The sequence below is a fragment of the Oryx dammah genome, unplaced genomic scaffold (assembly GCF_014754425.2).
Source record: "Oryx dammah isolate SB20612 unplaced genomic scaffold, SCBI_Odam_1.1 HiC_scaffold_2, whole genome shotgun sequence".
Lineage (NCBI taxonomy): Eukaryota > Metazoa > Chordata > Mammalia > Artiodactyla > Bovidae > Oryx > Oryx dammah.
The window spans coordinates 72579877-72597469 of record NW_024070186.1 but is presented as its reverse complement, the minus strand read 5'-3'; the positions used below and the strand labels follow the sequence as shown (position 1 = coordinate 72597469).

Genomic DNA, 17593 nt, shown 5'->3' with positions numbered 1-17593 from the left:
GTGTGGATCACAATAAACTGTGGAAAATTCTGAAAGAGATGGGAATACCACACCACCTGACCTGCCTCTTGAGCAATTTGTATGCAGGTCAGGAAGCAACAGTTAGAACTGGACGCGGAACAACAGCCTGGTTCCAAATAGGAAAAGGAGTACGTCAAGGCTGTATATTGTCACCCTGCTTGTTTAACTTATATGTAGAGTACATCATGAGAAACGCTGGGCTAGAAGAAGCACAAGCTGGAATCAAGATTGCCGGGAGAACTATCAATAATCTCAGATATGCAGATGACACCACCCTTATGGCAGAAAGTGAAGAGGAACTAAAAAGCCTCTTGATGAAAGTGAAAGAGGAGAGTGAAAAAGTTGGCTTAAAGCTCAACATTCAGAAAACTAAGATTATAGCATTTGGTCCCATCACATCATGGGAAACAGATGGGGAAACAGTGTCAGACTTTGTCTTTTGGGGCTCCAAAAATCACTGCAGATGGTGACTGCAGCCATGAAATTAAAAGATGCTTACTCCTTGGAAGGAAAATTATGACCAACCTAGATAGCATATTCAAAAGCAGAGACCGTACTTAGTCAACAAAGGTCCACCTAGTCAAGGCTATGGTTTTTCCAGTGGTCATGTATGGATGTGAGAGTTGGACTGTGAAGAAAGCTGAGCACCAAAGAACTGATGCTTTTGAACTGTGGTGTTGGAGAAGACTCTTGAGTGTCCCTTGGACTGCAAGGAGATCTAACCAGTCCATTCCAAAGGAGACCAGTCCTGGGTGTTCACTGGAAGGACTGATGCTGAGGCTGAAACTCCAATACTTTGGCCACCTCATGTGAAGAGCTGACTCACTGGAAAAGACCCTAATGCTGGGAGGGATTGCAGGCAGGAGGATAAGGGGATGACAGAAGATGAGATGGCTGGATGGCATCACCAACTCAATGCACATGAGTTTGGGTGAACTCCGGGAGTTGGTGATGGACAGGGAGACCTGGTGTGCTGTGATTCATGGGGTCACCAAGAGTCGGCAACTGAGCGACTGAACTGAACTATAGCTTTATATCACAATTAATTGGCTTTTTAACTCCTTATTAAAGTTCTATTTAGCACCTGACATTCATTTTTAACAAAGAGAATTATCAATTCATGAGAATCCAAGAATAAGCAAAGATCAACAGAATGACCTCGAGGTGCAGATGAACTGAAGTCTTATAGGCTCCTTCATCAGTTAAGTAAAGAACTTGTAGACTCTCAGGAATATCACAAACTGCTCTCTATCACATCATTTCTAGGTTACAATAATCTATTTCTATGTTATTATGAATAACTGAAACTTAAATATTTACTGTGAAATTTCCAAAGGCCTAATGTATATGGTTAAAATTCATATTATGAGAAGTGACTGACTCCTGGTTAAGATTCATATACTGTATATCACCAAATGGAACTATGTGAGGCATAACGTTAAAGAATACTTTTAAATCAAAGTATCTCAATGGGACTTGTTATGAAATAAACATACCTTTGCTTTCTGTAGCGGTGCCATACGACAGCACATTACAGCTGAACAATTTCTACAAACGTCCATAAATAGCTTTTCATGCTCCCTGAGTGCAAGAGACAGACTGGTCCCGTCTACCACCAGACCATGCTGAATCACATGATCCTCTCTAATCCTAAAAAAAAGAAAATGATGATATCCTCTGTAAGACATGTATAAAGCCATAGTATTTACATTCATTTAGTAAACAAAAGATTTTTACTGAAAAATGGATCATTCACCCATAGACTTCACTGTTACAAAACTGACATGTCAGGGAATAGAGTTCTACTATTTGAAAGTTAAGATTAAGTAGAACTGCAAGTGACTGATATGAAGAGTAAAATACATGATATTCAATTTTACAATGAATTGATATATACACACACATACACACAGAAACTGTATTTTCTAAAATGTGAATTGTGAAATAATTTGAGGATAGTCTCCCAAACTGTATAAAAAAATCTTAGAAAAATAAAAATATAACTAGTTATATATTTAGCAAGTTCTAATTTTAAAAAATTAAATGAGATCAAGAATGTTCAAGAAAATTTACAAGCTAGATTCACTGTATATTTAAGTAGCAAGGCAAGGAATGAAGAAACCATCAATTGTCTCTTGATATTTAACCCTACAATGGACTGTAATGCCAGGTATTACAATGGTGGAACATGGATAACACCTCTCTTGTGGGCATACACTATACTGAGGACTATTTCAAAACATGGTCTAATTATTGGCAGTTGAGAGAACTATCTGTGACAAGAAAGAGAAAATAAGTATGTTATCATAAGTATGTTATTGTGTCAATATGTAAATAAAGTATATTATTGAGCACACTATTTTGTTCAGCTGCTTCACCCCACTCCCCCTTTGGTAATAATTTCTCAGTGAAAGACCCAGCATATAGATTTACATTCTGGAGCAAGCTTCTTATGCAGTTGAAGGCCAGCACTCAAGAGTAGCACTGTGTTCAATTCAGCAAAAGGAAAATACTACAGTTCACCACTGGGTTCATAGTATAGCAGGACTGCTACTGAGAAACATCCATTTTCATTTTATTGTTTTTCTCAGCTTTACTGAGATATTATTGACATATATGTAAGTTTAAGGTATACAACATGATCTGATACACATATATACTACAAAAATAATTAGTACAATAAGGTTATTTAACACCTCCATCCTTTCATGTAAAACTTTTTTTGTCTGTGGTGATAAGATTTGAGAGCTATTCTCTTTACAATTTTCAAATATATAATATAGTACTGATAATTATAGCCACCATACTGTACATTAGATCCCCAGAACTTATTCATCTTATATATAAGCTGGAAGTTTGTACCCCAGTCTATCACCTACCCTTCTCCCCGAACAGCCCAGCTCCTGGCAATCACCATTCTATCATTGTTTTTTTTTAGATTTCACATATAAGTATTTGTTTCTCTCTGTCTGACTTACTTTACTCAGCACACTGTTGTCAAGATCCATCCATGTTATCACAAAAAGCAAGATTTCCTTCTTTTTTATGGGTGAATAATATTCTTTCGTGTGTGGAAGGAACATCATATTTTCACTGTCCGTACATTAATGAATATTTAGGTTGTTGCCATTCTTGGCTATGGTGAATAACTTTGCAGTGAACACAAGAGTGTGGATCTCTCTGAGACAGTGACTTTATTTCCTTTGTATAAATACCCAAGAGTGGAATTGCTGGATTACATGGTAGTTCTATTTAAAATTTTTTCCATACCATTTTCCATAGCGGCTATTCCCTCAATTTTTAAATGATAAGTGAGAAGACTATTAAATGAGCAACAAGTTATGAAAACTAAACATAACGATGAATTTCAGTCTCCTAATACTTAAATCTTTTCTGTAAGTTAAAATGATGTCTTCACAGTATGCCTAGTAACTATAGTGTTGCACTGTAAGTAAGTGGAAAGCAATTAACATTTACAATATAAATTTTAAAAAATGTATACTTCCTTTATCAATTCTCCAATACCCAAAATCAGCATCTAAATTGACAATTTTTCCTCTCTGTTGCCTGAACTTACTTAGCAACCCCTGCTATCTACAGGCATTCAGTGTAAGCACTGCCTGAGCACATGGTCTCAGAAGCAGCAGTAGCCAAGAGTAGGACAGATCAGATCAGTTTTCCTTGAGAACATTCCCAAGGCACACTAAGTTAGGTTTTTCTCTAGACAGAGTTCATAAATCAGCATACACAATCCAGGGTGTAACATTTATGCAATATGGAAAAGCACCTCATAGTTCTGGCACATAGTAAGGTAGCATCTGCTTACTTCTGTAGCCTCGTGTTTCAGTATTTCCCACATCCTCTCCCATCTACTCCATTCCCTGGCCATACTTAGCTACTATCAACTGCCTGAATGAGCCTCTCAGCTCTGGGAATTTGCATACATGGGCCACTTTGCTTCTTGGTGTTATTTTCTGACAAGTTTACATCTCAAAACAGGAGACAACACAGTCATGAGTTTCAATGTACAATGTTCTAATGTACAGAGCTATTTCTAGGATAATCTTGGGCTAAGTTTCCCTCTTAGGTCCACAGACAGCTCTCTGTTCTTGCCTCTGTTACAATTCAGTTGTGATGGTTGTGACAATATATTTACTTCTTTTTTCTGACACATTGTAAGTATTCTGGGAATAAACAACACACCTTATATGACTGTCCCAAATGCTTACACAGGAGACAATGTGTTTTCGAAGGATTAGATACATACACTAAAGCTTTCAAAGGTATGGAATTCTTTTGCTATATCTAAGATTTTTAGAACAGATACTTCCTGAAAGTCTGTAAATCAAAATCCTATGGACTTATATGGTTAACTCAGAAAACATATTTCAGGAATTCCCTGGTGGTCCAGTGGTTAGGACTCTGTGCTCTCACTGCAGAGATCTGGGTTCAATCTCTGGTTGGGGAACTAATATCCCACAAGCTTTGGGGCTCAGCAAAAGAAAAAAAAAAAAAAGGAAGAAAATATATTCCACTAAGAAGACGGTATCTCTGAAACATACATTTCACATAGCAAGCCTAAAATTAATTTTAAGGTATAATATTCACTTTATAATACAGCTTTTGTACAAAAAGGGAAATGAACAATAGCCATGATCTTAACAGACTCACCAAAAGCACATATATAGAAGGCTTTAAAATATTTGAAAATACAAATAACAATTATCTTCAGATGGCTGTATTATATTACAATCATCATACCTTATTTTCAGTGCTTTTAAAATGAGTATTTATTACTTTTATAATCAGGAGTAATATTTAAGAAGTAAATGATTCTGAACAATTAGTTTGTATATTTAGGGAGTTCTGGACATTATGCCCTTTTTTTTAAGTAGCCACAATAGTGTTGGCCTTGCATCAAAACCAGTGTCATTAACCTAGATCAATCACCTTTTTGAGCTCAAGCAAAGACCCTTCTGAAAGTTGTACTGTCTCTTTAAAACATTCCTTAAATAAGCTTTTCTGTGATAAAATCCAAAATTTAGTATCACACCAATCCCTGCATAACAAACATAAATAAAGCACTGAATGTACAGTGACAATTGTGGCACTGTCTTTTCATATTTGTTTTTCTGCATTAACATCACAAGACTGCAAAGACAGATACCAGTAGGACATCTCAGATAACCTACATATAAGCAACTCTCATGCTTACACTGAAGCACTCCTATTTAAGGTAAAAAAGAAAAAAAAAAAACAACAACTGGGGCTCCCATAGTGGCTCAGTGGTGAAGAATCCACCTGCCAACGGAGGAGACACGGGGGATTCAATCAATGATCTGGGAAGATTCCACAGGCTGCAGGGCAACTAAGCCTGTGCACCACAACTACTGAGCCTGTGCTCTGAAGTCCAGCAGCCACAACGCCCTTGAGCCCATGCTCGGAAGCAAAGAAGCCACTGCAATGAGAAGCCTGCTCACTGCTGGAGAAAAGCCTGCACAGCAATAAAGACACGCAGCATGGCCATAAATAAATAAAATTTAAAGAAACTGTTAAATGAGGGCTGCTAAAAAAAGTTGATCTACCTAAAGAAGCAGATTTAGAGACAAATAGATCAAATTAAGAGCATATATACTTATGAAAGTATCTTTGAACAGTAAAATCCAGGTGCATTTCCCAGTCTGGTTGGTAAATGTTTTCTATACAGCACCAGAAGTAAATATTTCAATTTTAAGCTTTGCAGGCCATGAGACTAAATTGAAGATATTAATAGGTTCTTACATTACAAAAGAAGACACAAATTTTGACAAAAATTTTTAAGTAAAAAAATCTAATAATAATCATTAAATATAATTTTAAAAATAATAGGAATCTTTTTCTTGGTAGGGGAAGAACATTTTAATTGGGATTCAAAGTTCATGTTCTCTATCAAAGTCAGCTGGCACATGCTCATCTGTTAATGCTGATCTCTAATGAGATTTTACATTACAAAAGAACCATCAGTAATGAGATTTTTATTTCATATTTGATTATATCTGAAACAGGCAGTATATTAAAGCATATTGTCACTGAATAATAAACACAATGGCTTGCCATCTAACTTGATAATAATCAACACTCTACTGTACTTTAAAAGTATTATATTAAAAGTCCATTTTTCTTTTTATGTTGGACATGATAGTTAAATACTGACAATAAAAATATACCAAAATGCCATATAGCACTGTGGCACAGAAAACAATGAGCTATAACTGTCACTGTGATTTGCAGTGTATCAAGCAGCAATGAGAACCGATACAAGTGCTCTGTCCCAATTACTCAATTGTGCTGTTATAGCACAAAAGCCTTTGCTGATGTGTAAATGAACCAATGTGGCTCTGTTCCAATAAAGTTTATGTACACTAAATTTTTAATTTCATGTAATTTTCACACCATGAAATATTACTCTTGACTTCTTTTTTATCCTTTAAAAAATGTAAAAGTTATTTTGAGTGCATGGGCTGTAAAAAAGGGCAGTGAGCCATATTTGGGTCCATTGGGCAATAGCTTTTTGACCCCTGAACTCCATGATGCAGGTAACTATATTCTTACCTTCTGGCAAGCTGCCCCAATTTTTCAGCACATTCACTGTCTGATTTCTGGTTTAAAAGTTCAAGGATGTTCATGGTTCTGTGAAAATGTCCACATGACAAACTCACACTAACCGCCGTTTCATGTTTATCCCCAGTAAGTACCCATACTTTGATACCAGCCATTCTCAATGCTTCAATTGTTTCTCGAACTTTATCTTGTAGTCTGAAAACAAAAGAAAGAAATTAGTAGTAGAGAATACTTTTTTGACCGAATTTTAAGTGTAAACCACACAGTACAAGTAGGGTTAATTCTGAACTCCTTAACCTAGGAATGCTACAGTATAGTAATACAACTGACTTTTTCTTCCCACTAGGGAAAAAATAAGAATAACCCAGATCAGTGATCACCTGGCTAATACAAAATCTACAACTGTGTGCTGACACATTTGTCACAACGGGCATTCCAGAGTTGTGGGGCATTCAAGGTGACAGATACTAATCGCCTGGGTCAATACTGCCTTGATGAGAACATGTATGCATTCTCATAATTGTTAAGTTTCCTTCCTCTTCATTTTGGTGACAGATAATACTACTGTAAACATATTTGGTTTTTCGAAGCTCACAGGGTATTAATATGCTGGAGCACTATGTAAACTTAAGTATAAAATCTACAACTTTGTATTTTAAGACTGTACTTTGAAGTTGATTTTTATAGAACCAACTAATTATATAGTCTTCACAAATTTATTTCTTAAAAGTCTTAAATTTCAAATTAGGAGATTTTCTTTTTTGATAAGAAAATCTCTTAAATCAGTAGTTCAAAAATCAGACTGCAGACAATAAATGTCTACATAACCTCAGAGAGTCTCAGAAATCTCACAAGGACCACTGAAAAGTAAATGAAACACTAGATCTTAAAAAAATGCGAACACCTTAGATTTAGGTCATAGAAAAAAACCTAACAATAGACTTAATTCGTAGAATTCAATAATTCAAGAAACTGAAACATACATGGAGAGAGAGACTAGGGAACAAAGGCAACGAATAAACAGACGGCACGGAATTCACAGGCTAACAGAGTGGAGTCTTCAAACAAGTAACTATAATATACTGTCACAAGGACAACAGCAGGAACTACCTACAAAACATAAAGGCTTCCCAAAGAAGAGAATTTTAAATACTATTAGGAGTCAGGAAAGATCTTCCTAGAATGCACGTAATATATGAACTATAATTTATGAATGGGTATTCATAGATGGATAAGAGAAAAATGATCCAGGCAGAAGGCACAGCTTTGCAAAGGAAAAAAGGCAAAAACAGAACAGTTTTAGTTAAAACAGTCTTCACTGTTGTTCAGAAAACAAGACAGTTTGGTACTGCTGAAATGTAAAGCAGAAGGTGGCAACGGTAGGAGGTGAGGCTGGAGAATTAAGCAAGAGCTTAAAATCTTTGAATGGCACACCGAGTAGTTGTCTAAAAACTCAAAACTATACATGGCTGGATTCTATCAAGTATTTCAGATAGCTGACTAGAACAAAAATTATATGTAAAGATGGAAAAATTAAAGCTTTAACTTTTTATTTTAAATATATTGTCATTATAAAATGTTAAAAATGGAGTTTGTCATATATCAGAAATATTTGGTTAGAAAAGTTCTTATGAGAAAAATGACACTGACTATTTATCTGATACTTACTTGTCTTCTACTGCTGTAGCTCCCAGTAATATCAGGTCTTTCTCTATGAACTGGAAGACACCTGCCAATTTCTCTTCCCGTTGCTGCAAGGCAGTCCTGGCTTCAAATAAACGTCTATTTATTTCCTCATACTCTTTAGATGTAAACTGCCTATAGGCCATACAAAGAGTTCTTAGCCCTTTCTAAAAGAGAAAAATTAAAAACAAAATTGAATGAAAATAACTAATGGGGAATCAAAAAGTTAGTGAAATAAACTGAGGATACCATTACCAAAAATCAACTATCAATAATTTAAAAATTATCACCATCTGGTGATAGGAAACTGTTACAAAACCATAGTCACCTGAATTGTGGGGTACATATTATCATAGCTCTTTCAATTTTTGATGGATTCTTAAAAAGTTGCTCATAATAATTAAGGTCACTGAACTGTGGAACATTACAGAGCCTAGACATGATCATGAACATGATCTATCTGTAATAAACTGTTTTTACCAGGAAAGTAAAAAAGTTCTACAAAGCTACCTTCAGGCCAATCAAAAGAGGCAGCACTAGGTTCTACTCTCTTGTTTTAACCACTACAAATTTACTTTTATCTACTTAATTTTTTTAAGCAAAGGGGACTATAATTTCCTGAGGCTTCATGGTATGACAAATTCACAATTCAAATAAAGACGACTGTAAGGTGGTCATTATCCACCAACCAATACTTTTCTAGAGCCACAGAATGATTTTTAATTGTATCATTGTATTTTCACTGGTGATTTGGAATTACACAAAACTTAGGAATACATGTTTGATTATCTGATTGTACCAAGGGTCAATCTGTCTTATGGTGTTAGTATCTGAAAGTTGGTATCTAACTCTGAAAGCTTATAAAAGTTCTTTTTCTTACATTTTCCCCCCAAAAACCCAAAATAAAGATTCTAATAAAAGGACTCAGAAAGGAAAGGTTTTAAAATACTATATGACACTACTTAGTAGATTTCTAAATACTGGCTTTCCTTGATTTACATATGACCTATATTTATAAACACCTGTTTCTCTTAAATAAGAGACTATGAGAGTTATAAATAAATGAAAGCAATTCATTCCACAAGTATTTATTGAGTCCTAGCTTAGTGAAAGCATTGTTCTAGATATTAAAATGACAGAAAAGTAGAATATCTTTGTTCTTACAGATGTTACAGTGTGGTAGATGAACTAGACCATAAACAATTCGAAAATAAGTAACGGGAGAAGAGAAACTATAAAAAGGCAGATGTATAGAGATAAGTATGGAGCAAACATTTACAGAAATGCAGGAATGAGAGATCATGAAGCTCTAAGACTGAGACAGAACTGCTTGGTAAGCTTCCTCTTCACATGAACTGTGGCACTTTATTTTTGTAAGATTCTCCTACATTCTTTTATTAAGAGGGACATAAGTCACATACCATAATTCACTTTAAAGAGTACAATTAGGTGGTCCTTAGTGTACTCATGAAGTCATGCAATTATTATGACTACCTGATTCCAGAACATTTTCATCACCTTCAAAAAGAATTCCATACTCATTAGCAGACACTTCCCTTTCCCCCCTTCCTCCAGGCTCCTGGCAACTACTAATCTGATTTCTGGCTCTATGAATTGGCTTATTCTGGATATTTCATATAAACAGAATATGTGGCCTTTTGTGACTAGCTTCTTTCACTTAACAGGGAACATCATTTCTTTTAATGGCTAATTAACATTCCATTATACAGATAGGACATTGTTTAATCCATTCATCAGTTGACAGACATTTGGGTTTTTCCATTTTTCTTAGCTATTAGGAATAAAGCTGCTACAAACATTTGTGTCCGAGTTTTTGTTAGATGTATATTTTCAATTCTCTGGATGTATACCTTGATTCATATAGTAACTATATTATTCTGTGTTGCACGAGGAATTGTAAAACTATTTTTGAAGTTGGCCATATCATTTATATTTCCACAGCATGTATGAGGGCTCCAGGTTCTACACATTCTTGATATTTTTTTGTATAACCCCCCTCCTTTTTTTGGCTGTGCCATGTGGAATCTTAATTCCCTGACCAGGAATAAAAATCTGTGCCCCCTGCAGTGGAAGCAAGAGTCTTAACCACTGGACCACCAGGGAAATCCCTCCTTTTATAATACAGCAATTTGAGGGGTCCTCAAAGCCATAAGTACTCTGGCTGTAATAGGTTCAAACAGAAGATATATGTTTGCAGGTTAAAAGGTCAGTATTTAACCAAAGAATGAGGAACCAACACAAAATGTAACAGAACTACAGAATTACTGTAATTTTTGATAAAATACTAATGCAAACCTCTTTCATATTTATTTTTAATGGTTTTTAAAATCAGAGAAATTTGCACTTACCAAAGCAAATTCATCTACATGAATTCTGGTTTTTTCTATTTCTCCACCTATACATTCAGGGAGAATTGATGATTCAGCACCTTTAACAAATAAAAGCTTCTCACCTAAAAAGAAAAATGAACATTTAAAAAATTGTATTAGATACAATATTAAATAAGTGAAAGTGCAAGTGAAGTCGCTCAGTCGTGTCCGACTCTTTGCAACCCCATGGACTGTAGCCCACCAGGCTCCTCCGTCCATGGGATTCTCCAGGCAAGAATACTGGAGTGGGTTGCCATTTCCTTCTCCAGGGTATCTTCCTGACCCATGATCGAACTTAGGTCTCCTGCACTGCAGGCAGATGCTTTAACCTCTGAACCACCAGGTACAAATTCATAAAAGTTTAGATTTGTTACCTGAAGGTGCTTGAACAATTACACTCATTCTTCTACGATCTGGATCAAATTCCAAAATATGAAGCAGCTTGTATCTAAGGGAAAAAAAATAAGACAAAATCTTTACTTTTTTGAATAATATTAAGTGACTATTTGGAACGAACCCCCATAAGAGATAAAATGATTAATTCAGAACAAGAAATTAATCTCAACTATATTTTTCAAGATGATGGATCATGAGTCAATTAACAATACAAGATAGAAAAGGAACAGACATTTATTAAGTATTGGGTTGGACAAAAAGTTCATTCAGTTCAGTTGCTCAGTTGTGTCTGAGTCTTTGCGACCCCATGAATCGCAGCACACCAGGCCTCCCTGTCCATCACCATCTCCTGGAGTTCACTCAAACTCACATCCATTGAGTGGTGAAAAAAATCTCATGGGAAAACCTGAATGACCATTTTGGTCAGTCTAATACTTAACCGAATGCCACATACTTTACATACCGTCTATCATTTAACACCCATGAAAACCAAAGGATGTAGGTCTTATCGCACTTTACAGATAAAGACTATTAAACTCAGAAAGGCATATTCATTTGCCTAAGCCAAATAAGCATATGAGTGGCAGAGCAAGGACTGGAATCCAGATCTGCCCAGCTTCATGTTTCCTCACTAAAAAGGGTGACTGATTCTAAACCCTTTTTTCTGCCCAAACACATCTGAGAAATATAAGACTTCACATTAGTAACAGAGGCTTATTATAGCAGTGATTCTAAACCCAGGACAGGGCGCATGTGTACAGCTAGGGGGTGGTGGTGGGGGAGATCTCTCTAGGGAGCTGTAGAAGAATTTGGTGTGTGATGGGGTCAAGTGTGGAAGTTGATAAAATGAACTAGACAGGGTCCCAGATAAAAGTGGTCAAAGACTGGGCACTATTTAGTTCAGAAAAGCATAGTTTGGATGAGCAGGGCTGGAGCTGAGATGTGATCAGAACTGATAAAAACCATAAAAGATATATGAATATGATAAGAATGGACGAATTTATCCAACAGTAGAAGTACTGGAAATGATACAACAGTTCCTTAATGTTTGAAAGATAAAAATCATCGGAAAGATAAAGAATTTTTTGTTTAGTGAGTAGAAACATAAAACTCATTACCTTTACATGTAAAAATAAACACATAAGTAAATTCAAGAACCATTAAGCTAAAGTATAGATGAAAGATTCAGATCATTATATTATTATTGTGATGAGATACAATGTAATACTGACATCATTCTAGAGCAGGCTTGGTAAACTTTTAAGGTGCCAGATAATAAATACTTTAGGCTTTGAACATCATATATGATCTCTACTGCATTTTTGTTTCTGAAAACACTTTAAAAATGCAATTTAGTCTGCAGGCTATACAAAAACAAGCTGTAGGCCAGATCTGGCTTCTGGGTCATTTTACCGATTCCTGTTCTATAGTATTTAATACATAGAAAATTACATATAGGAAAAAATTACCGTTCCAGTTTTCCAAGAGTTTTAACTTCCATAATTTCTCCAGAATTACCAACAAACACAATGCCAAATCTAGGAAATAAAAGAAGAAAGAAATATAAGATATAAAGGATGAGAGATGGACCATAAAGAAGGCAGGCACAGTGCCAAAGAATTGATGCTTTCAAACTGGTGCTAGAGAAGACTCTTGAACAGTCCCTTGGACAGCAAGGAGATCAAACCAGTCAGTCCTAAAGCAAATCAACCCTAAATACTCATTCAAAGGACTGATGCTAAAGGTGAAGCTCCAATAGTTTGGCCGCCTGATGCAAACAGCTACTCACTTGAAAAGGCCCTGATGCTGGGAAAGACTGAAGGCAGAAGAAGAGGGCAACAGAGTATGAGATTGTTGGATGGTATCACTGAGTCAGTGGACATGAACTTGGGCAAACTCCAGGAGATGGTGAGAGACAGGAAGGCCTGGCATGCTGCAGTCCATGGGGTTGCAAAGAGTTGGACACAACTGGGTGACTGAATAACATTTCATATTTTACAATATTACTTGAGTAAAAACATTTAAAATATAAGTTTAAGATATATTTTAAAGTATTTCCTTTGAGTATATATAGCATTATTTTTAAGAACTTAAAGGATTAGAGTAGGTACAAAACAATACACACACAAATATTTCTCACAACATATTTCATAGCAATCAGACAGTAGCTAGTGGTGCCTGGACCTACTACAACACTACTTCTGCTGTCACAGTAAAATTTGCCATCAGAAGACTGAAGGCATTGAAGGACCAGTAGAAGTGCCATTATTAGATAATACTGCTGCTGCTGCTGCTGCTAAGGCGCTTCAGTCGTGTCCGACTCTGTGCAACCCCATAGATGGCAGCCCACCAGGCTCCTCCATCCATGGGATTTTCCAGGCAAGAGTACTGGAGTGGGTTGCCATTGCCTTCTCCAGATAACACTGCTAGCCTATAATAAATGTGTTAAAATTTATGTAACAAAATTACTTTGGCTTGTTGTTAACTTTGGGGATGGGGATGGGGATGGGGATGGCTCAGCAGGTAAAGAATCTGCCTGCCAGTGCAAGAGATGCAGGTTCGGTCCCCGGGTTGGGAAGATCCCTTGGAGGAGCAAATGACAAACTACTCCAGTATTCTTTCCTGGGGAATCCCACAGACAGAGGAATCTGGCAGGCTACAGTCTGTAGGGTCACAAAGTCAGACAGGACTGCGCGCAAGTGCAGTATGCAATAGACTTTTAAAGAGATCTCTTCAAAATATGACTTAATGCAAGCTTGACAACAAAATTAATGACATTTCACATTCTTATGTAAAATATTTTTGTCTGAGAATTTAAAAGTATTTTCTTGTATTTTCACACTTTTATTGAAAAGGTATTTTTCTGAAGATTTGAAAATTATACTTAAACTACCTTGCAGCAGCTTCCACGAGAGCCTTTTCATCTGGTGAAGATGCATAGTACTCCAACTGGGCAGGTGCAAAGCTGGACTGCCAGGGACCATCACCAATGCTATCAGTCTGAACACTGCTAATCTGCACAGTGTGACAGAGACTGACTGCTTTAAAGAAGAGATCATGTTCTTTAATCTGTAGAAACATAATTAATATTCACAATAAAAATACCAATACCAAATAACATGTAGGAAACCAGAAACAAAATTCTAAAAAATGCCAATAAATACAGTTTGTAATTTGATAAAATAAGATGTAGGACCAGAGTGCTATAATCTTGAACTGCATAAGTAATAGCTAGCTGGCTGCTTCTGACTCCAAAGAGTTAAAACATCATGTTTGCTTATGACCCTTCAACATCTGACCATCTTTTTAGTAGACATAACCAAATTGCAAGTAAAGGTGAAAACTATTTTGTGGCAGAACTGAGATGGAAAAGGTATTAAATAAATTTAAGCTCTGTTCCTTAACAAAGTCTTATTTACTTCAAGGCACAAAGCGTGTTCCTTAATTTAGTCTCATTTAAACACCTAGAGAACTAAAGTAGATATGTATAAGTAACAATTTAATAAGTGGCAATTTAAGCTGGCTTATGACTATAAATTCTCAATGCTGAACCAAAGTATAAACATTTCAAATGTATATTTCTTGCCCCACTAACACTTAAAACATTTTCTCCTACAACCCACCAACTACAAAGAATTACTATTTAAAATGAAATTCCTATTTATTAACTTAAAAATTGCTTACTAGTTCTGTTCCATTTTCAGGACTGGTTCTAAAGGGGGAACTGGTTGCAAGATGGGATAAATTGTTAAGATGGGATAAACTAGTAAGGTAAGATAAGTTTCCTTCTGAAGAGTCTGGTGTTGGTCCTTCGGATACAAGTCTACCATTGATTTCTTGGTACTTTGTACCATTAATTGAACATTCCCGAAACTGCATCTCGTTTTCTGTCAGTGTACCAGTTTTATCTGTAAACACATACTCCACCTAGAGATAGAAAAGAAAACAAACTTTTCTGTTTAGGGTCTTATATTAGACAAAAAAAAAAAAAAAAAAAAAGCTGCCCTCTGTCTCCTGATGTTGTTTACCTATTAACATTGATATACTGATGTTGAGAGTACAAATAATTAATGATGCCACAGAAACAGGTTAACACAAAACATTTAAAATCTATATACTTTTCTAAGTCTGTGTCATCTTTAGGGTCACGTTCCTCTATAGAGGTGACTGATAGTTTTTGTTGAATAAACAGCAGAAATAGTTCCCTGGTCAGGAACTATATTCCACATGCTGCAACTGAAAGATCTTACCTTGCATGCCCCCACATGCTGAAACCAAGACCCATCAGCCAAATAAATAAATTCAAAAAACAAACAAAAACCAGCTGCAATACTTCTGATGGCCACTTCTACAAGTATACTTTAGGTCTTTTTCAAGATAAAGTGCCATATTTATTGTATTTACCATGTTTATTGTATTTCTTAATAATTTAGCAAGTACTGTTGTCATTAGGTTCCTCTCTTTTCATTTTAAATGTATTACTGACAAAGTTTATGTTATACCGCAATCCCATTTTCCCATAAACCCTGTGGTTTTTAGTAAGCAATTTTGCACAGCATAGTGATTTTTAGGAATAGATACGTCACATTACAGCAGAACTGATGAACTAAGATCCTGCAAACCACAGGGCATGGCCAAACACACTGTTCTGATATACTATAATATTAGAAATTTTAAATATTATAATAGAAATAAACCAAAAGATAGGTGGAAAGATAAAGGTGCGTGACTTCTCCCAGAAACCATACTATAAAAACACAAACAAAAATTCAAAGTCAAAGAGAATTAGGAAATTAGGATAAATGGTCTGACACCCAAATTAATCAATTTCAGAAATAAAATTCCACAAAACAGAAAAAGACTTGTTACTAAAGAAATAAGGAAAACTCCTAGAAGTGAAGGACATGTTTCTAGATTAAGAGGACTCAGAGTTCTTTGCCCAAAGGGAGTAAAAAAAAAAAGACACCAAGGTGTATCATCATAAAATTTCAGATTCACTGCACAAAGAGAAGATTATAAACATTAACACTTCCAGAAACAAAACAACAGATCACATACAAAAAACTGAGAATCAGAATAGGATTGGATTTCTCATGGAAACACTGGAAACCAGAAAAAAATGGAGAATTGCTTTTGAAAATTTTGAGGAAAAATAATTCCCAACCTGGGATGTGTTACCCAGCTAAATTATTAATCAAGTGTAAGGGAATAAAGGTATTTTTAGACATGCAAAAATCAAAATATATTCATCTTATGCATCCTTTTCAAAGAAGTTATTAGAAGATGTGGTCCACCAAAATAAGAGAATAAGCAACAGGTGGGAAGACATGGGCAGCAAAGGGTAGGAAATTTAAAACAGATGGGAGACAAAGGATAGGGTGATGGAAAAGGAAGTCCAGTGTGACAGCTGAGAAGCTGGCCCAGAAAGAAGTCCAAATTGAAGCAGAAAATGAAAGGCTTCAAAAGAGAAATGAGCAACAGAATAAAAAAGAGAAAGGAAATCCTAGATTACCTGCTGTGTTTGAATATGTGAGAGATGGTTAATACACTTGTCAGATTTGTTTGTGGTAAATGAAAATTAAGAGAATGGAAAAACAGAACAATTAAGTCTAACAAAACCAAAATACATAAGAAAAATGTAATTATAGTACTATACAGCACACAGAGAGAACTAGCAGTTAATGAACTATAACAAAACAGTTCTAATAATGTCAATAAGTGAATATATATTAAATCCCAAATTGTGATTTAACAATATTGGGGAGCTACGGAGAGGCAAAGTGGGTATATGTTTGGGTATGTGTGTAGAAGGAATAGTGTAAGAGTTATATCTCTATATTTCATAGTAAATAATGTCTCAACTTTAAAAATCCAGAAAAGAATACCATATAAAAATACAGTGCTAAATAATGAAGAACAACTTAAGATTTCAAATGGGAAACAAGAAACAAGGTGTGGAGCAAAGAAAGTGGGGCTGTTTTTTAGCATAAGTTTTGTAATATTTAGTATTAGTCTTTGTACATTTATTGTTTTGATAAAAATAACAAATTAGAAAAAGAAAAGGATCATTTTTACCTGTCCAAGTTCTTCATTCAGATCAGAAGTATTGACTTGAGCTTTCTCATCTGATTCTTCATGATATAGATCAAGATCCCACCCAATAAAAAATGATCCAAGAAATTTTTGCAGTTCCACTGTCACATATAATGAAATTGGAATGATGAAATTGTAGAGTACCAAAAAAGCAAGGAAGTCTGAAATAAATTTCAGAATCTGTGGGAAAAAAATGATTTTGGGTCAGAAAAAAATATGAGAATTTATTTATCATCACTGAAGAAAATAATCAGTTTCACATTTAAATAGACTATCAACTATATTCTGAAACAGAATAGCCTCATGAATTGAAATTCATTTATCAAACTGTCCTTTCAACACATTTATTGCTCTTTAGAATTTTAAAGAGAAAGAAAAAAAGATTAAAACCAAATTACTTAATTTGTTAT

The 17593-nt window shown here is 35.3% G+C and overlaps 1 protein-coding gene across 4 annotated transcripts in view; it reads right to left on the bottom strand.

The window, feature by feature from the left end:
- Positions 1-17593, bottom strand: part of ATP11B (ATPase phospholipid transporting 11B (putative)) — a 109756-nt gene that overhangs the window by 43850 nt on the left and 48313 nt on the right. For all 4 annotated transcript variants that reach the window (XM_040251666.1, XM_040251664.1, XM_040251670.1 and 1 more), the window contains 9 exons: positions 17166-17363; positions 14775-15017; positions 13984-14159; positions 12560-12628; positions 11069-11142; positions 10674-10777; positions 8290-8471; positions 6613-6816; positions 1518-1671 (listed from right to left, as the gene is read on the bottom strand). In XM_040251666.1, coding sequence (XP_040107600.1) covers positions 1518-1671; positions 6613-6816; positions 8290-8471; positions 10674-10777; positions 11069-11142; positions 12560-12628; positions 13984-14159; positions 14775-15017; positions 17166-17363 — 1404 coding nt within the window. The remainder of the gene's footprint in view (positions 1-1517; positions 1672-6612; positions 6817-8289; positions 8472-10673; positions 10778-11068; positions 11143-12559; positions 12629-13983; positions 14160-14774; positions 15018-17165; positions 17364-17593) is intronic.